Source organism: Rhinatrema bivittatum, chromosome 12 (genome assembly GCF_901001135.1).
Source record: "Rhinatrema bivittatum chromosome 12, aRhiBiv1.1, whole genome shotgun sequence".
NCBI classification, from domain to species: Eukaryota; Metazoa; Chordata; class Amphibia; order Gymnophiona; family Rhinatrematidae; genus Rhinatrema; species Rhinatrema bivittatum.
Window position 1 is genome coordinate 44,631,274 of NC_042626.1, and position 21,114 is coordinate 44,652,387.

At 42.5% G+C, this 21,114-nt stretch overlaps 1 protein-coding gene and 1 long non-coding RNA gene across 3 annotated transcripts in view; one reads left to right on the forward strand and one right to left on the reverse strand.

Moving 5' to 3' along the window:
• LOC115074090 overlaps positions 1–21,114 on the forward strand; it is a 60,342-nt gene that overhangs the window by 18,761 nt on the left and 20,467 nt on the right. The gene's annotated exons all lie outside the window — the stretch shown is intronic.
• FOXRED1 (FAD dependent oxidoreductase domain containing 1) overlaps positions 5,358–21,114 on the reverse strand; it is a 56,936-nt gene continuing 41,179 nt past the window's right edge. For both annotated transcript variants that reach the window (XM_029573220.1, XM_029573219.1), the window contains 3 exons: positions 15,721–15,850; positions 14,397–14,501; positions 5,358–6,152 (listed from right to left, as the gene is read on the reverse strand). In XM_029573220.1, coding sequence (XP_029429080.1) covers positions 5,898–6,152; positions 14,397–14,501; positions 15,721–15,850 — 490 coding nt within the window. In that variant the 3' untranslated portion in view covers positions 5,358–5,897. The remainder of the gene's footprint in view (positions 6,153–14,396; positions 14,502–15,720; positions 15,851–21,114) is intronic.

Sequence of the window (21,114 nt, forward strand, 5' to 3'; positions counted from 1 at the left end):
CCCTAATCACTCATCGGGAGCATGTTACAAAAGTCTTTTATACTTGGGAATACTCCTTTAATAAATATGGCACGAAAACCTCTGCTTCTTATGGATGTGTGGAACGCTGACTTGAACCTTACCCTGGACCATAAAGACTGGAAACAAATATGGACTGCAGCACACAACACTATTTGTGCTAAAAGAACTGAATTAATGGTTACACTTTTGAATAGAACCTATCGTACCCCTCATTTTTATTCTAAATGTTTTCCTAATGTGGGGGATCTCTGTTAGCAGGGGTGTGGTCAATCAGGATCTTACATTTAGATGTGGTGATGGTGCCCATTTCTCCAATCCTTTTGGAAGCAGATACCATAGAGATGCCAATACATGCCACTCCAGCTTTGGGATTACTGGGCCGCTGGCACAATTCTGGGATATCAGTAAAACTGAGTATGAGTGGGTCAATTGCTTCTGGCGGCTCGGTGTTCCGTGGCTACTTACTGGAAGTCTTGTCACCGGGGGCACGAGTTAAAAACTGTGCTGATATTGAGCTGCTACGACCCAATCTCAAAAATGAACATGCTAAATATGTGCAGATTGAGAATCCCTATCTTGAATATTTGATGAAAGCCTAAATACGTTTGATGTGATGAAGCCTTTTTTGCTTTGTAAACTATTGCCACTTTGTGGCGAGTAATTTTCATTGGTCATTTATGGACTTTTGTGCTTTTATTTTCTTATATGCTTCTCTGTCAAGGGCTCACGGGAGCCAAAGATGTGATGGGAGAATTCTTTCATAGAAACATAGACATGATGGCAGAAAAAGACCAATTGGCCCCCATCTAGTCTGCCCAGCAAGCTCCTACACTTATTTGTTTCATCAACCACCAAGTTCAGGGCCCTTGTTGGTAACTGTTTGATTCATTTTACTTGTTGTATGCTTTCAGTTATAATTTGATGGCAGGACTAGCTCCTGCCGCAGGCAGTAACAATACTAAAACACTGACACTGTCAGGCAGATATGCAAGAACCACCTTGTTAATACCATTCGTTGAGCATTTTTTTGAGCAGTGTATCAACAGCTGGATTTTATAACATCATAAATTAAGCAACACAACTTAGTGTCTTGTTACTGCATTATGGACACTCCATTGTTGATTTTAAATGCAAGGAAGAAAAACAAAACACAAAGTAAAGTGCATATTTTTTAAGTGGTGTATGATTAAAATTGTGCAGTGTTAAGACATTTTTCCATTGTTTACAAAGAACCGGTGGCTAGAGCCCTCCGTGAGCAGGAGAGACTGGAGGAATTATGTAAATGGGAAGGAAAGGGTTAAGGAAGGGAGGGGTGGGGATGAGGAAAAATGGAGTCAAGGGTCAAGATGGCTCACAGATTGGCTGAAGAGGAGGTACAAAGAGGCTAACCAGTTAGAAGGATCCTCTTTTCCCTTCTGTGCAGCCCGTTCATTCCTGCTCAATTCTACTCACCCAGCTGCGTGATTCTTCACTGGAACCGGTGGCATGAGTAGAGTCAAAGCGCTAGAAAGAATTGGCTGTGTTAGAGTCACATTGCCAGCAGTGTTATCCTGCGAGCCGGCATCTGTATCCAGAGCTGACAGCTGTGGAGTTGCGTTGGTGCAGCAAGTGTCCCTTAGAGAACGAAACGAGGCAGCTTGGGCACTGGCATAGCAAAAAAGGAAGAGGCAGTGGCAATTGAGGCGGCGGTGTCATTTTCAGGTGTGTCAGGAGTTTGAGGTAGGCAGCTCTTTAAATAATAATGAAAAAAAAAGATGAAACCGCGCAATCCTAGCAGCGGTCAGCGCCAATGATAAGAGTGGGGAGAGGGTGGGGAATTCTCACACTGCAGGCCCAGTACTTCAGGCAAGTATTGAGGAACTCAAAATGGGTATTCAGGGCAAGGAAGACGACAAGGCAGTCAGGTGTATTAGGTCAGCAACAGGCCCCATTGGTGCAGAAAAAGTGACTAAGTGGGGCAGGTTGGCGTCCATGTTCAGCTCAACCACATTGGGGGGGGTGGGGGGGGTAGTGATCATATTGCGGTTGGGGTGCTTTCTGAATAGCAGCAGCCATTTTGGTTTGAGGCATAACGGATTGCTGTGTAGGGGTTGTGGACATTATAGAGTGGGGAACATCGGCCTGGTGGTAGCCATCTTGGTGTTGGGTGCTTTTGAATGGTGGCAGCCATTTTATAATGGGGCACAGCACATTGAACTGGCGGCGGCAGTCTGTGAATGGGGCACATCTAAATGATGGTGGCCAGTTTATTGGGGAATACTGCAAATGGTCCTGACCGGTTCAGAGGGGTCTTATTGAATGTCAGCAGCCATTTTGTTCTGGGGGAGACTGGTGAGAGCCATCGTGTTTGAAAGCACAGTTCAAAGAAGCCCAATGCAAATAGAGGCGAGCAATGCAGGTAAAAGAGCACAAGGCTGGGCCTAGTGCAGGATTGTGGGGATGCAGCCATGTGCCATGAGAGTTACAAATGAAATATATGGAGACACTTATTTGGCTGGGAGTTTACCTATTTGGGACTAGCATTGTTTGAAGAATGTGGTATTGCTGCAGCACAGGGTTCGGGGTGGTTTTCTTACAGAGGTGACTTCTCAAACCAATGGAATCCAGATGCTGGAAAGCTCCCTAATTCCTGGTAAACCAATAAGTAATAAGTCACCTGCCTGCATACTTAAGTGTTGTGGGCATGGATCCTTAGCCTGAGGTAGGATTGACGCAACTTACAGGGAGGAGTCCTGCAGGTTCCCACTGTTGGCAAATGGACCTGGACGAGGCAGATGCCCAGCTGGAGCTTTGCTTATATCAGCCCCTGTTCTCCTTGGGTTGAGTCTTTGGGTGCTGGGGCTGGCAGGTGTTAGGTGGGGGGCCTCTGCGAGTGGAGAGAGCCATCAAGGTCACTGGGTTGAAGCAGGAAGGTCCAAGAGTCAGGCAGTGGTCAGTGGCAGGTGGCAAGCAGGAGGCAGGCCAGGGTCAATACTGGGTAGCCTTAGCTGAGAAGAGGGGATAGATAGGCACGGCCGGAAGGCAAGAGGCAGGCCGAAACTGAAAAACCAAAGAAGGACCACAGACCCTGAAGACAAGGACCTCTGGAACTGAAGAATGAAGATGAGGACCAATGGAACAAGAACGCAGGAACATGAGAACAAAGACAGGGAACGCTGAGGCAACTCACACTATAGAACATAGGGAGACCTGTTGCCGAGGCTAGGACTGCAGGGAGAAAGAGCCTTTTATAGGACATGACTTATGAGGTCATTTATGGGTGCCACAGTGGATTTCCCATCAGGGGCCCTTTAATTCTGGTGATGTCAGGACCCAAATGGCTAGGGCGGGCTCTGGGAAGAGAGTTTGTGGTATCCTGCTTCTCGTCACATTTGAATATGGTGGCCTAGGAACTCCTTGATGGCATCGGGCTTGGAGACAGTGGCTTTGGGCACGGGGGCACGGGGGGAGCCTGAGGGGCACGGGGGCACGGGGGGAGCCTGAGGACCAGCGACTGCAACATTAAGCTCTTGTGCTTGTTTTTCCTTCCAGCATTTTGTATTACATTTAGGTACTGTGGCAAAAAAAAGTGGAGGCTCCAAAGAGGCTTAATGAGTCCGTCGCTCCCAAGGGATTGAAATCCCGCATGTGAGGAAGTCAAACACAAGGTTCGACTCCAAACAAGGGGCCAACAGGTTTGGGGAAGGCACGGAGGGCTAACCACTGGCCCACTTCAGCTCCTCATAGAGATAAGAGGCCAGCAAACTGCAAGCCCCTGCACATCCTAATACCTTGACAGGGATTCTAAGAAGGCTGGTGCATGCCAAGATCTCATGTCAGAGCTTCTCCCACAAGCGCAGACACACGGCACAGACTGGCTTCGTCAGCGCATGGCAGGAACATTGGGACATGGCAATAGCCAAGGAGCTAGAAGGGGCAGTGTTTCTTTTCAAGCATGTGGCATGCTTCTGGCCTGAGGGGCAGTGCAGGTTCACAGGTACATAAGAACATAAGATATACCATAGTGTGTCAGACCAAGGGTCCAACAAGCCCAGTATCATGTTTCCAGCAGTGGCTAATTATTTTTGTCTTCCTTTAAGTCCTTTGATTACTGAGCCAATTCATAGAGCGGGGTACATTTTGGATCAAGCTCGTGTGTCATCTCTATATTGTAATCCCTTTGTTAGTGGGAATATTGAGGTAGAGGGTGTGCCATGGTCTGATCAAAGTCTGTTAACTATGAGTTGTTGTTTTGAAAAGCTATTAGAAGATGTTCAGGAATGAACAGTACTAAAATAATTTAGGACTTCACTAGATGAGAAGAAATTTGCTATGGAATGGGGGAAGGGGAAGATAGTTCAGAGCTCTGCTGAATCCTTTGCAACTTCTTTTCTAGATATTTTGGGAGAAGGTAAGGTGGCTCTGACAGAAATAAAAAGCTATAAAATTGAAATAGAAGGGTGCCATGGTATACTAGGGATTTACATGATAAGAAAAGGATGGTTAGAAAATAGAGCATAGATGGCTTGAGAACCATCTGGAGAGCATTATAGCTTATAACAGAGCCCAGGTGAACTCTGCCCATAAAACTATTTTTTTTTCAGATAAGTTGCTTTTGTCATTAAATCGGCCAAAGGAATTATTTAGTATAATTAATAAATTTGTTAAACCTTTAGACAGGCGACGGAAACAGCTTGGGTTTTCTGCACAAACCTTTGCGGACTACTGTATAGGTAAATCAGATAGTCTGTTGACTGGGGTATGGAGTCAACATAAGGTGAAGATCCATACAGAAGATGCTTGTGAGATTATGTGGGATACTATTGAGCCTGTGACTGGAAAATAAATTGAGATTATAGTGTGTGAATTTAAGAACTCACATAGCAATATGGACCTAGGTCCATCATGGGATTTTTCATTGTTGAAGGAAGAGTTTACTGGTTTTTTGGTTGACATGGTAAATGTGTCTCTATCAGAGAGTATGGTCCCCAGTAGACTTAAAAGATCTCAGATCCTCCCGGCATTAGTGGATCTAATCAATGTGATGACTATAGGCCTATTTCAAATTTAATCTCAATTGGGAAGATTCTGGAAAATGTGTTTAAGCAGTTGAAGGATTTTTTTTGGATACCAATAGTATTCTTCATGATAACCAATGCAGCTTTTGACAGTTTGCGGCACTCGAGGACTGGAGTTCGCCATCCTTGGGTTATAGAATTCTTAAGCCTTAAAGTCCCTAGTGATTGCATCGGATCATCAAAAATATTACTTTTGGATTTTAAATCATTTCCTCACATTTCTTTGTTTACATTTATGTGTGTATAAGTAAGACATTTATATAAATCATTAAGATTTTTTGTATAACAATATTTATTAACAATTTTTACATATACATTAGTTTTTTGGTGATTGGCTATGGATACATGAGTGTTCATATTTAGTGTATATATATATATATATATATATATAAATCACACACATATACACACACTGCTATATATATACTACATATACTCTATTTCAGTACTGAGACCCATACACAGCTCTTCCAGTGTGCACCTCACTCCTGCCCTGCAGCATCCTCTGCTATTCTAGCATTCAGACTCCCCCCAGAGTTTGATGCATCTCATTGCTGATTTGTAGTACTCCGTTTTGTTTCAGTACTGAGAATCCTTTCAACCCAAAGCTTTGCTGATGCAGCTCAGTTCCCGTTGAGTACAAAATGAACCTCAATCTGGCTTGCAGTAGGAGGCAAATAAAGGCATAAGTGCCAACCAGAGAGGGAATTCAGGATAAAGAAGAAATGGGGGAGAGGGAGGGATTGGGAGCTCAGCATAAGGAAAGAAAATAGTGGAAATCTGAGAAACAGTAATGTGGAACTTCCTTACATTCAGCTGTCAAATGACATTTCTCTCCAGAGCTTGCTCTCCAGTGCAAATCCTGTGGAAGGAGAAGGTGCTGAGGTCAAGAGTCTGGTAGCTCCCATCCAGGATGAGCTCAGCAATGGCTCTTCCCACTGCTGGGGATTGCTGTAGACCATGCCCGCTGAATCCTGTGGCCAAGAACATGTTATGGACCAGTGGATGGAGCCCCAAAATGGCATTCTGATCAAAGGTGTTATAGTCATAGTAGCCTGCCCAGCCACCCTTCACCTGTAAGTAAAAGCAGAGAAAAACATATCTGTATCTAACCCAAAAAGAGAAACCAAGGTATACGGTCAGAGATCTAAACCAAAACCACCAATGCATACTATAACTTCTTGGAGGTTTACTCAATGTTATGTGAAGTTTAAATGATTTTTATTTATACATTATGATTATGATGCCCTCACACATGGTACAATAACTGTAGTGTTACACTACATGTGAATTAGCTCTGCATTGGAAAATCTACTTAAAACCTTCATACTCACTTGGGATAATAAAACTTTAGTAGTGCCATGCTGCACTAGGTTAATGGTTCAGCGAGCCCAGCATCCTGTCTAACAATGGCCAATCCAGGTCACTTGGAAGTACCCAGTAGATGCAAATGGGGCAATCAATTCCATATTGCTCATGCCCAGAATTAAAACATTACAACTTTTTTTTTTTTTTTTAACTCTAATTATAATTTTACAATTTTGACGAGCATTACATCTTGCATGATAAATCAAGGGCGAAACTACATTTTATAAACAAGAAAAAGATTAAGAAAGAAAATCACAGGTTGTACAAGCCCTAACTAAAATCCACAAGAGGGACGAAATGGACTTATGTAACAAACTTCAAGAAATAAGAAAAAGGAAAATACCTGATTTATATATACTCAATGTCATCAGCATATTACAATCTTATATCTCTGGAGTAGATACTGGATGGTTTGCAATTCTGTCTAGAAGATGCTTTAATTGACATGGCTCATAGAAAACAAACCTATTGCCATCTAATTTTATTAAACATTTGGTCAGGTATCTTAGCAAAAACTCAACCCCCAGACCTATAACTGTTTCTTTATGCTGAAGAAAATCTTCTCCTAGAATGGGTCTGTCTAGACATATCTGGGAAGAAACATTTTTTGACCTAAGAACATAGTATCCTTAGTAGTAAAAAAAAACAAAAACCCAATTACGTAATCAAGTTTTTATCAGCTTCATCGATACATGAAACCAACAATGTGGCACAATCATTGACAACTTCATTAGACTGCTCCAAAAAAATAGTCAAATTAAAGTCAACTGAAGGAACAGCAGGGCTCATGGAAACTTTGAAATTTGGGCACATTAGTTAAATAATACATTTTAGAAAAAGAAGGCAGATGTTCATCATCAATAACCAAAATTTCTTTAATATATTTAACAAGCAGTTGAGGGGCAATCAATGAGGTACAAGGAAAATTTAACATATGCAAATTAAGAATTGGAAATTGATTCTCTTAAGAGTTCAAGACGTTGCTTCGTAGCAGAGCAATCAGACACACAGACTGCTCTAAAATCCTATGAAACAAGGTCTTTTGACTCCAGATCTGGAGTCAAACTATCCTGTTGAACAGCAACTTGATCTTTAACTGAATCCAAAGATAAGGAAAAATCAGTGAACTTCTTACCAATTGTTTTCTCCAAAAGAACTATGGCCTTCCATGCATCCTTGAGACATGTTTGCAGGTCTCTGCAGCAAGAACTCTCCCAAAGTTGATCCATCTCGCCCTTGCAGTTGAACCCCCATACCCAGAACCAGACTCATAACTTATGCTCCAGATGTAGGAAGGGCAGACACTGTTTGCAGATGCACGAAGAGGTATGAAAATCTCAGGGCTCAACAATGCCTCTACCTCTGGCTATCGACTGTTCCACTAATGGAGCCAGCAACAAGGGTCACTCCTGAGTAAATTTGCCCTAAGTTAATCCCGGCAACATCTGAGGAATAGTTTGTTGTAGGGAAGGGAGGGAAGCAGCAGCCTTCTGCACCTTTTAACCATAACTAAGAAAATTCTAGAAAGTGAGAATTAGGGCAACAGTAAAACACCCTGGAGTCCAAAAAAATGCCCTAGGGACACGCTCCTTAGGCACGCCTACTTTTAAAGCAGACTGGCTCACTCAGATGACATTGAGCACTAAGGGGGGTTGGGGAGCCATATCTTAGCATGAAACCAGTAACTCAAACGCTTGTGTCACATTACTGCGAGTGGAGACGATAGATGCCGACCTGCAGCTCATACGTATGAGGCACCATCAAGCGTATGGAGCCATCAAGTGTTTATGAGTTACTTGTTTCATGTTAAGATACCACCATATGGAACTCACTGCCCCATGATATCCGCATAGAGACCTATACCCCCACTTTCAAAAAGAAACTTAAAACATGGCTCTTTCAGCAAGCCTACTCCATCTCACCCCCTATTACATAAAACCCCCCTATGAATGTTATACTGATATCTTGGTATGAACGCCTTTACGTCTGATGATTTTGTACTTTGCACTTTCATGTATATAGTTATAGTTATATTCCATAGCATCTACCCAATGATGCCTGTTATATGTAAGGGCTCCTCCCAAAAATTTATTTATATGTTGCTTAGTTCATCATATTATATTATGTTATCTGTTATATGTTAAATGTACGGGCACTGCCCAATGGTTTTTTGTTCACTGTGAACCGATACGATGTGCGAACGGATATCGGTATAAAAGAAATGTTAAATAAATAAATAAATAAATAAATAAATAAGATACGTCCATGCTGCGGATGGCATTTGATTACTCACTTCATATGTGAATAGTTTCAAATTTGAGAAGTCACTTTTGAGCCCCTGAGGCAGCCACTAGGAAATGGCGAAACTCGGCCTGAGTCGGGTGGTTTTTGTTGATTTTATACATCTCCAGCCATTAAAGAATTTGGAAAAAGACTTTCTTTGGCATCTACTTCCTTACGTTTGACCACAATATAGGCACAGACCCTGAACACGATGTCGTCTTCTTTCCTCTTGAGAAATTGATCCCTGGCCCAACTGCATAGATTCTGCATCTTGATTTCCCGGAGGAGCAGAAGAGGAGGGCACTGGTCGGGAAGGTGAGGTTCCAGAGGTCCCGGGTCTCCAAGCGGACTTCCCCTCCCGGAACCGGAGTTGGATCCGGCAGTCCACGTGACCCGCCAAATCGATGAGACTATTTCAAGTCATCTGGGAGATCCCTTGCCGCCAGCTCATCTTTATGCCCCCTTGGTAGATTCTTTTTGTTACACTTTCCCTCTCCTCCTAAAATATCTCATTGTTCCATAGTGCTACTTGCAGCTCGTTCCTCGTTTTATTCCTATTTCTTAATGTCAGAATGTTTTAATCCTATATTATAATCCTTTGTTATAATCCTATGTTATATATGTATAAATACCCTATGTTCTAAATATCCTTTGTTATAAGCCTATACTTTAAATTTATCACCTTAATTCTCCAAGTTAACATGTTTCAATGTAAAAAAATAAGCAGACTATGCCTTGTTATTGTTCATTGTAAACCAATGTGATATCTCGATCGAATGTCGGTATATAAAAATAAATAAATAAATAAATAAATCTTGAGGAGAGACCCTCCAGGAATATGCTGTGAAGGCTGTCATTCCCCCAGTTCAACTCGGCTGCAAGTGTCTGGAATTCTACTGCATACTCGGAAAGAGGCCGATTACCCTGGTGTAGCTGAAGTAATTCTGAGGTGGCCATAGGCCCACGGGACGGCTCAAAGATCTGTTGGAAGGTGGCGACAAATTGCACCAGTTAGCTAGGCGGGCGTCCTGACGCTCCCATAGTAAAAAGGCCCATGCCAGGGGTTTCCCATCCAACAATTAAATAATGTAGCTAGTCTTTATTCAATCCGTGGGAAACTGGGCTGGCAGTAGGTTGAACCGAATGAAACATTCATTAAGAAATCCTCGGCATAGCTTCGTGTCCCCAGAGTACCGTGAGGGTGCTGGCAATTGTGTGGGCGTGGTCGGTCCGACATTGGCCACAGCTACGGGTACTGGGGGGCTGAGTGCAGCAGCTCCATCAATCCGGTCAGCTAATCTCTGCACGGTCGTCATCAGGGAGTCAATGCAGATTTGCTGTTGTTGCAACCTCTGTGCAATACCTGGAATGGCTTTCAAGCCCGTGGCATCAGCCGGGTACATGGCCTTGCAATCTGTTAGATTCGTGGACCCTTGGGCCAGCTGAGATGGGTGGTGATGCAGTGTGGGGAGCCCACAGTGGACGTCGCAGCCGGGAGGCGGCACTCAAGAGGATGTCCTGGGAAGGCTTCACCACTGAAAGCCCGAGGTCCCCCCAGGAGGAACCCTTAGGGATCTGGACCTCTGGGACTTAGGTGAGATCCTCTGTGACCGAGGACCAGAAGAGAAGTCCTGAAGAGGTAGTCCAACGAAGCGGCTGAGCCCAGGAGGTCTGAAGAGACTTCACCCTTGGAAGACCGCAGTCCCCCTGAGAGGAGCCAGTGAGGACCAGAGCCGCTGGGACTTAGGCGAGACCTCCAGGCGGGTGAAGAACAGGATTTTATTTATTTAAAAATTTTTGTATACTGTGAATTGGTCAGAATTCTGACCGTCTAGACAGTTCACAATTAACATACATAATTAAAATAACAATACAAATAAAAACATAACATATACTACGTTTCCAACATTGACTAATGAGGGATTGTTGAGAGAGCAGTAGTGTTACTTTAAAATTCAACTGATTTTGTAAGCCAGGGTAAGGAGATACGTTTTTAGGGATTTTTTGAACTCTTTCTTATTGGCTGTCAATCGAAGTTCTTCGGGAATAGAGTTCCAGAGGATGGGTCCCGCAACAGAAAATGCCCATTTGTGTGGATACCTGAGGAAGATGAGAGGTCTGGAGCCAGAGTCTAGGCAGGGGCGGAGGCTGAAGCCGGAGTCAGTGGACGAGCCAAGGTCGGAAGCCAGGGAACAGAAGCAGGAGAAGTCCGAAGAGCAGCAACTAGTGACTCAAGAGAGTGAACCTCGTTGCAAGACTATGTTTAGGCCAAGCTGCAGGGTTTAAATACCCTGCAGCGTCTGACGCCATCCAAGGGCTGTCCTCACTCTTCCCGCACTGGCCCCTTTAAAAGTTCGAGCCCCCGTGCCTAGGGGGTGGGGCCAAGCGCATCGGGTTGGCGGTGTCTCCCTCATGAAGGGAGAACCGCGGCAGGAGCCAGGTCGGGCCTAGATGGCCGAAGAGAAATTCCTGCGGCCCAGGCCGTGTCCCGAGGTAGGTGGAGGGACCGGGGCACGGCCCGGGACCATAACAGTTCCTCCTAATGGGAGCAAGAATTTATAACACAAAAAAAATGTGACTGGGGTGGATGGATGATTGCCTAAGAACCAGCACTCTTACCTTCTCAGATTAAGTAAATGACCTCTACAAACTCACAATTCTAACACTTGCAATCAAACACTAACCTTCACTAGCTCACAGATTTAATCCAAAGTCTATTTTCCTAGAACACACACAATTCTAACACTTGCAATCAAATACTAACCTTAAAAACTAGCACACAATCCTTTAATAGTTTAAGAAATGTGTTTAAGCTGCTAGGAATTTTTTTTTCTCATGATTTAAGCACTCTTTCCCAGCAAGCCCAATTTACCACCAGCAGTTCTGCAGTCAGCACTCCCTCTGGCCTGAGGTTTATGTTTTTCTATAAATCTGAGCTTCTATGGCAATTATTTCAAACAAAAATAACTGTGCTTAAAATCTTTGGGATATGGGCTTCTAATGTGAATTTTCTTTAAATTTCTTACACTATCCCCTAATAGTTTTTATTTATTTATTTATTTATTTTTAGTTTTACAATGAACAAAAACTTGCCTGTAGGCGATACATGGAACCATGAACATCTAAGAAAAAAAACCTCTGAGTAACATAGTCAGAAAGTTAACTAACCAAGAAAACAATTTGAATTACGTAGTAATAAAGGTCACAATAAGCGATCGATCCCAATAGTTGGGCATGGATCCATTAGGGTGGAAGAAATAAGATGATGTGCAGAGGGCTAGGAATAGAGGAAAGACAAGCAGAATAAGACCAAAGGGTATCTGAGGGTCTCTTCAAGGGAACATGAGTTAGAGAAAATAAAAGTGAAATATGAGAGAGAACTTATAACAAACCAAACCATACTTGTGAAGAGAAATGAGCAGGGATGTATTGCGAAAAATGGAGAGAATGCGTTAGCTAAAATGCGGGTTCCGGAAACGCAAGGTTGAATAACCATGTTTTTATAGTTTTTTTCGTGAAGGAGATTGGGCAGGGGTCCTGTCGGAGGTCTGGTGGGAGAGTGTTCCATTGAGTGGGACCTGCGGTAGAAAAGGCCCTGTTCCTTAGAGACGTTTTAGCTTGAGGGATGAAGAGAGTACCTTGGTATGCTCTTCTCATCAGTCTAGTAGAGTTATTAGGGCGAACCGGGAAGGTGAGATCGATTGGGGCAAGGTTGTGTAGGGTTTTGCGCATGATGGTCAGCACTTTGTAGAGGATTCTATATTTGATAGGGAGCCAGTGGAGGTTGTAAAGGATGGGTGTGATGTGATCCCTCTTTTTGAGTTCGTTAAAATCCTAGCGGCTGAGTTCTGTAACATCTGTAGTGGCTTAATGGTGACAGCCGGGAGCTCAAGCAACAGCGAGTTACAGTAATCAATTTTGGTGAGTATGATTGATTGCAGAACCAAGCGGAAATCATAGAAGAGCAGGAGAGGTTTAAGCTTTTTAAGAACTTGTAATTTGAAAAAGCACTCTTTCGTCGTATTGTTGACAAACCTTTTGAGGTTCAGCTGGTTGTCCAGGAAGGTGCCTAGATCTCTTACGTAAGAGGTGTTTTTGATGTCATATTGTACATATTGTATATTGTATGTACATATTGTATATACATATTGTATATTGTATATACAATATACATATTGTATATTGTATATACATATTGTATATTGTACATATTGTATCATATTGTACATATTGTACCAAGTCATATTGTACATATTGTATATAGGCTATATTCCATTTCTATATACCCACATTTAATATTTAATTTTAATTTTATTCATATGTTACAATGTTCCTTATATTAATTGTTTAATCAACTGTTATCTTGTTACAATGTAAAATAGGGCAGTTCCGGCTCTATTCAACCTGTTATCTGGAAACCGATGTGATATCTCGATCGAATGTCGGTATACAAAAGAAATAAATAAATAAAATAAAATGTTATCTGGCATTGTTGAGGGGAGGTTAGGTAGAGAGTGGCTATCGACCTGAGGCTGATCATCTGGGTGATAGGCTGTCTCCCTAGTAAGGAGATTTTCATCTTGAGAGATGATTAGGAATTCGGTCTTGTCTTTGTTGATGACTAGGTTAAGCTTAAAGAGGAGTGCGCTGATTTCCTGGAAGCAACTGTCTCAAAAGATAAGGGATTTTTGTAATGTAGTCTGTTTTTTTAATGTACTCTGTTTTGTTGGTTAAATTTAGAAGTATGAATTTACTTTTGGTTGGTAATACATCTTCTTAATCATATTCAAGATTGTTATTCTCCATTAAGCCAAGTCTTTCCATATGCTTAGCAATACTGTTATTAACAATCACTTCCAACATTTTGCCCAACAGTCTCACTAGTTTATAGTTTCCTGAATCACCCCAGGAGCTATTTTTAAAAGCTGGCATTGTATTGACTAGCCTGTAGTCCTTAGGTACAGTGGCAATGATAGTGTGTATCCTACCTGTAGCAGGTCTAAAATTTCATACTTGAGTTCTTTCAGAACTCTGGGGGTGAATACCATCTGCTCCTAGTGAATCACTAGTGATTCCTAGTGAATCTTCCAGATTCAGTGATATGCTTTAATTCCTCTGGTACTGGTATCTCCACTATACTCTTCATTAAAGACCAAAACAAAGAATTCATTTAGCTTTTCTGCTATAGCCTTATCCTTTATTTACCTCCAGTCATCTAATAGTCCAAATGACTTCCTTACAGGCTTTTTTGCTTTTAATGTATTTGAAAAGTATTGTTTTTGCCTCTGTCAAGTTTCTCCTCAAATTTTCTTGTCTTGCCTTATTAATGTTTTACATCTAACTTGCAAATGCTTATGCTCTCTCCTCTTCTGCTGTTTTTTTTTTTTTTTAAGAATGCTTTTTTAGCTTTATTAGCCTCTTTCACATTACCATTCAAATATTCTGGCAGTCCTTTGGTCTTCCTTCAATTAAAAAAAAAAATGTATGGAATACATTTTATCTGGGCTGCCAAGATTGTTTAAATATTTTCCATGCCTTCTACAAACTTAACTCTTGCAACTGCTCCTTTTGGTTTCTTTCTAATTAATTTTCTGATTTTATCATAGTCTCTGTTTAATAAAATGAAGACATTTGAAGGAAACCCTTCAGTGCCCCTACTTCCATTACCTTCAGTGACTCGAATGCAGTGACTCGCTGGGCCAGCTTGGGCCATAGTTTCTGCTGAAAGAAATCATAATCCACTTCTAGGTCACTAATGTCAGGCTCTTCCTCCTGGAAAGGTCACCATAGAGACACAGTGATGGCACCCAAAAGTAAACCAAACAAAACAATATCAGGTATAAGAACCTCAGTTTACAAAATACCATACAATTTTTCAATAAAACATTTCTCATGAGGAAATAATTATATGACATAAAAAAAACATTGTGCTCTCTGTGTAACATGCCTTTCTTACAAAAGTAATCAAAGCCAGTATGTTTAGGAGTCTTATCATTTCTCCTCTGCAGTCCCTCAAAGAACAACCATGCTCAAAGAAGCTGTGATAGAGTATATAACAGAAAGCCTCAGACTGCCTTAATGGACCGGCTCCAGCTATCTGGCCTGGTCCACCTTAAGACACCCAGGAAAGGAATCCTTGGGTGGGGGCGTTTCCCTGAGGTAAGGGATATAAAAGTGAGGCCCTGAGAGAGTTAGAGAGACCCCAGGAAGAAGAAGGAAGCTGTAAATCCAATGCTGTGTGTGTTCTGGACATTTTCTTTGCTTGTCAGTCTGCCGAGGTATATAATTTTGTAAATAAACCGATGAAAAGCAGACCATTCTCCAGTCTGGTCTGTTCTGTGGCCTACCCCATTCATAGACTGCTCCAAGGGCATCACAGAAGCATTAGAAACCACTATATGTGAACTGTGAACCAAATGGTGCAAGCAGCATGTGATATCTTTTCTGGCATCACAGCCAACATGAATCGATATGATCAGTAGGCATGAGGTAATATTTATATAGAAACATAGAAATGATGGTAGAAAAGGACCAATCCATTGTCCATCCATTCTGCCCAACAAGCTTTCCATGGGAGTTATCTGCTGCGCCGTGCAGATTATCCCCATGTATCAGTCAGTGCTGCTTGATGTTCCCCGCTTATGGACCTGGCCGCAGAAGCAGAACCATGCCCCCCTCCCCAATATCTGACCACCAAAAGGTCATGGCTCATGTTGGTTGTCTCTGAATCCAAATTCCTCTTGCCTTTTACCCCCATCCCCTCCTTTGAAGCAGAGAGCGATGTTGCAGTTGCCTTTAGGAAACAGTTTGAAGAATTTTTCAGCATGCAGCCACACTGATGGAAGAGCATACCCTCCAATTTTGAAATGTGATTGTATACCCCTTCCCTCAATTACATACCAAGTTACCTGGACAGCATAGCAGCAGTGGGGTGGCTTTTCTGCTAAATTAACACAATACTGCATGCATCCACACTTCCTGCTGTGCTCACCTCAGTAGGGGAGAGGCCTCCTATGTAGTTGCCTCCTATCCCTTCCCGTCTGAAGTAGGCTCCAGTGTTGTCTATCAGTAGTGGGCAATCCAGGCCAGGCCCACCAGGGCAATGAAACACATACACATACCTGAGAAAAGGGAATAGATAATGACAACTGCACAAAAACACTACTTGTTATGGTAGAAAGCAGGAAGCAAAGGCAGCTCATTTGTGTGCATTACAATTACACTTGTCAAGAAGGTATGGGGTAAACACAGAGGATCCTTGGCTGCATAGAAGTATGGGAAAATCAGAGGCAAGGTAGGATCTGGGGTACTGCAGAGGAAAAGGAAAAAAGGCAGACAGCAAATATAGAGCTCCAAGCTCATCTTATCAGAATGTATTTCTAGACACTTGGTGAAAAATATGTAGAAACAATAGGTATAAAAAGAAGGCAACATAGTCATTCTCTCAAGAAAAATGAATCCTTACCATTTTAGCTCAAATTACAAAGCCAATCCACTAAGATGTGGAATTAGGAGAAGTCACTTCCATTTTACAGACAACTAATTAACCATGGTGAAATTTAAAAACGTAACCGCTAGGGAGGTCACGTGATGCTGTGAGAGAGAGAAGACATGTTTCTGATCTCTCCAAGGGTCCCCTCCCTATCAAGTGATATTATTAAGGCTACAACTTCTACAATCGCCTCTGGATCACAACATCCTTATTCACTTGGCTCCAAGAAACTTCCTGAACAATTCAAAAGTGGAGGAGTAGCCTAGTGGTTAGAGCAGTGGGCTATAAACGAGGAGACCAGGGTTAGAGTCCCACTGTTGCTCCTTGTGACTTTGGGCAAGTCACTTTACCCTCCATTGCCTCTGGTACAAACTTAGATTGTAAGCCCTCTGGGGATAGGGAAATACCTACAGTACCTGAATGTAATCCACTTTGAAGCGCTGTGAAAAGTGGAACATAAATCAAAATAAATAAAAAATGTGATTCAAATGGTGACAAAAGCAACAAGGAAGGAGAAAGCGAGAGGGACAGAGGCAAAGATGACAGTCACCCAAGAGCTCACAACTGAAGCAGAAATGATGGAAATAAACGGCTCAGAAATAGCGGCGACAGTAATTGCAGCATTGGATGGCAGATTCACGCATCTATCTTCCCAAATAACTAGCATAAGCTCGCAACTTACAACACCAACTGCAAGCCACAGAACAAAGAATTTCAGATGTGGAAGACACTTCCGCTACCATGGCACATGAGCTCAAAATGTTGAAAGATACCTATGAATCCTTACAAGCAAAAAGTAGAGGATTTAGAAAATAGATCCCGTTGCAACAATCTGAGAGCAATCGGCATACCAGAATCCATTGCAGAGCAAGTACTGGGAACTCGTCTTGAAACTTGGTTGACCCAAATCCTTAACATGGACAAGGAGAAGGGCCCATCGACTGGAGCCTACGCAAGCTGGTGAAGCTGATTCCAATAGGCCTCGGGCAGTCATCTTCTGAGTGCTAAACGTTGCACACAAATTTGATATTCTACGAGCTTACAGATGCCTACCTGAACTACAGCTGGAGAGGGAGAAAATCCTATTTCAAGACTACTCAGTCTCCATTGCCATGTGAAGGAAGGCCTTCTCCCCGGCTTGTAAGCAACTCGCAAGACTGAAAATTCGTTCGACACTGCTATTTCTGGAAAAATAAAAAATCTTCCACAATGGACAGATAGCTTTCTTAACGGATGTTGAGGCAGCTACAACTTTCATTTGAGGATTGAACTCTGGCTAAATCTGGTCATGGTAACACTTGGGCATTCGACTCTAGGGGCTAAAACATGCAAATAGAAGTTGAACATTATGAACAAAATTAACTATTGCAGATATAACTTTTTCAAAATTGGACATACCTCTCTATTTCTTTACATAAGAGATGGTAGGTGAGGGGACCCTCGCAGTACAAGTGCCCGTACTTGGGAGAGCACAGCGCTTGGTGGACGTTAAGGCTGGAAAGGAAACATATTTTCTCTGGACCAACCTACACCCACAATGGGTTATTTTGTAGGGGAATATGCTGAGAAGGCAGGGGAAATATCACTGCATATCATGGCTTCTTTTAATAGGATTTTCTGTTTGTATGTAATATATTTCGCAGTTATCATGAGCACACTGCGGGGATATGTACAAAACAATGGGTGGGACTTTTTCCAGATGGACCGAGGAGAGGGATCTAGGCTGCGGGACCCTCAACCTAAACAAAAATGTGGCAAGCGTTTATGGTATAATCCACTCTCCCCCAAATTCGAATGCTGCACGTGGAATGTATGTGGCATAGGAACAGTCACTAAAAGATACAAGATTTTGCAGGCCATGCATAGACACAAAGTCGACATTGCAATGCTGCAGGAGACCAAACTCTCAGACATGGAACACAATAAATTACAAAAACAATGAGTGGAAAGGTGTTTTCGGCATCTTCTAATTCATGCAGAGCAGGGGTTGCCATTTTGTTCCACAAAGCGCTGTCATACATGATACATAAATCGCTGGTAGATCCCGATGGGAGATATATATTTTTAGAAACTGAATTATTCGGCAAAAAAATATTCTTGGAAAATATATATGCTCCTAATGTATACTCGCAGATTTTTTTTGACTCTGTGTTCAACATACTGCTAGCACATTCCCATCTACCGGCTATATTATGGGGGTGACGTTAAATTAACACATTACCCTACTATGGATAAGAGGCCTTCCAAGCCAGCTACAGGATCAGATCTTTCAAAGGGCTTAACCTTATCTATGTCAGAATTTAGGCCTGGTGGACATGTGGAGAGCCCTACACCCCGGTGAGGCAGATTTCACTCACATTTCTAGAGCCCATGGGATGGCTTCTCACTTAAGACTATATATTGATTAGTAGGGAGAGTTTTGCTAATGTGACCAGCTCAGAAATAGGACCCCTCACTAACCCTGCGACGGGGAAGTCAGCGCTGGAAATTTCCAGCATATCTTTTCTCAACACCAAATTCCAGGAGCATTTACGGGAAAAATGGAAAGAATTCGCTTACTTTAAACAAGATTATCAAACTGAACCAGTCCTATACTGAGAAACAGCCAAGGTGGTGATGAGGGGGGGGAAGTGATTACATATATGGCAAGACACATAGCAAATGATATTCTACGTCTAGAGCAACAACTGTAACTAGCCAAAAAGAAATACAATCAGAGCCCATCAGCGGCCACTAGAACATAATTTACACAACACAAAATGTTTTACATGATCTTATAAAGCAAAAAACCCCCCAAAATCTACTTTATTACAAACACAGACTTTTTCAATATGGGAATAAAGCAGGGAAGCTATTAGCAAATCTGGTAAAAACGTGGTAGGGGAGGACATACATTCTAGTGATGAAGGATGAAAAAGGTCCGATCTCTGGAGGCTAGAGTGGCAGACCTGGAGGAGCTGAGGCAGAGAGAGAGATATAGGTGAGAACTTCAGGGACATAGTAGCCAAGTCCCAACTCTAGTCTGGCAGCCCTGGATGAGAAAGGTCTCATGATAAGAGCAACCACCTCATGCAACAGGAAATGATCCTATAACAAGGACCTGCTCTCCAGATGGTGCATTGTCCTCTCGCACTGAGGATGTGTCTCCCAGGGCTATTGTTCAGGAGGGAAGGGTTTGGTTGGCTGTCATAGTATGTGATTCGATTATTAGGAATGTAGACAGCTGGGTGGCTGATGGGCGTGAGGATTGCCTGGTAACATGTCTATCTGGTGCGAAGGTGGCGGACCTCACATGTCACCTACATAGGATTTTAGATAGTGCTGGGGAGGAGCCAGATGTTGTGGTACATGTGGGCACCAACGACAGAGGAAAATGAGGGAGGGAGGTTCTGGAAACCAAATTTAGGCTCTTAGGTACAAAGCTGAAATCCAGAACCTCCAGGCTAGCATTCTCTGAAATGCTCCCTGCTCCATGCACAGATCCCCAGAGGCAGGCAGAGCTCCAGAGTCTCAATGCATGGTTAAGACGATGATGCAAGGAAGAGGGATTCAGTTTTGTAAGGAACTGGGGAACCTTTTGGGGAAGGGGGGGGGGGGGGGGGAGTCTTTTCCGAAGGCATGGACTCCACCTTAACCAGGGTGTAACCAGGCTGCTGGCGCTAACCTTTAAAAAGGAGATACAGCAGCTTTTAAATCAAAGGGGAAAGCTAACAGTCACTCTACAGTGCATGGTTCAGAGGGAGGCATCTTCGAAGGATACTATTGAAGCATTAGAGTTAGGGCATCCCAACAGAGAGGTTCCAATAATAAGAAAAGTAGTCTAAGTGCCTATAATTAAAGGCTCACCTAAGCTAAAAGATTCCAATTTATCCCTGTCAACTGAAAAACAGAATGCAAATACAAACAAAAAAACACACTTTGAAATGTTTGTGTGCTAATCCAGAAGTCTAAGTAGTAAGATGGGAGAATTAGAGTATACAGCAGTGAATGATGACAGACTTAATTGGCATCTCAGAGACACAGTGGAAAGAGAATAATCAATAGAATAGTGCTATACCAGGGTACAAATTATATCACAATGAAAGAGGAGCATCTTGGTGGCAGGGTGGCGCTTTATGTCCGGGACGGCATAGAGTCCAACAGGATAAAGATCCTGCATGAGACTAGATGCACAATCAAATCTTTATGGGTAGAAATCCCTTGTGTGCTGTGAAAGAGTATAGTGATAGGAATATACTGCCGTCCACCTGACCAAGATGGAGAGACAGACAGCGAACTGCTAAGAGAAATTAGAGAAGCTAACCAAATTGGTAGTGTGGTAATAATGGGAGATATCAATTACCCCGATATTGACTGGGTAAATGAAACATCAGGACATGCTAGAGAGATAAAGTTCCTGGATGGAATAAATGACAGTTTTATGGAGCAATTGGTTCAGGAAATGACGAGTGAGGGAGCAATTTTGGAACTAATTCTCAATGGAGTGCAGGATTTGGTGAGAGAGGTATCGGTGGTGGGGCCGCTTGGCAATAGTGATCATAGTGTGATCAAATTTGAATTAATGGCTGGAAGGAATCAGTAAGTAAATCCCCAGCTCTAGAACTAAACTTTCAAAAGGGAAACTTTGATAAAATGAGAAAAATAGTTAAACAAAAACACAAACCCCCCCTCCCCTAAAGGTACAGCCTCAAAGGTTAAGAATGTGCAATAGGTGTGGACATTGTTAAAAAAATACCATAATTGAAGTGCAGTACAGATGTGGACCACGCATTAAGAAAGGTGGAATGAAGGTCAAACGATTGCCAGCATGGCTAAAAAGTGAGATGAAAGAGGCTATTTTAGCCAAAAGATCGTCATTCAAAAATTGAAAGAAGGATCCATCAGAAGAAAATA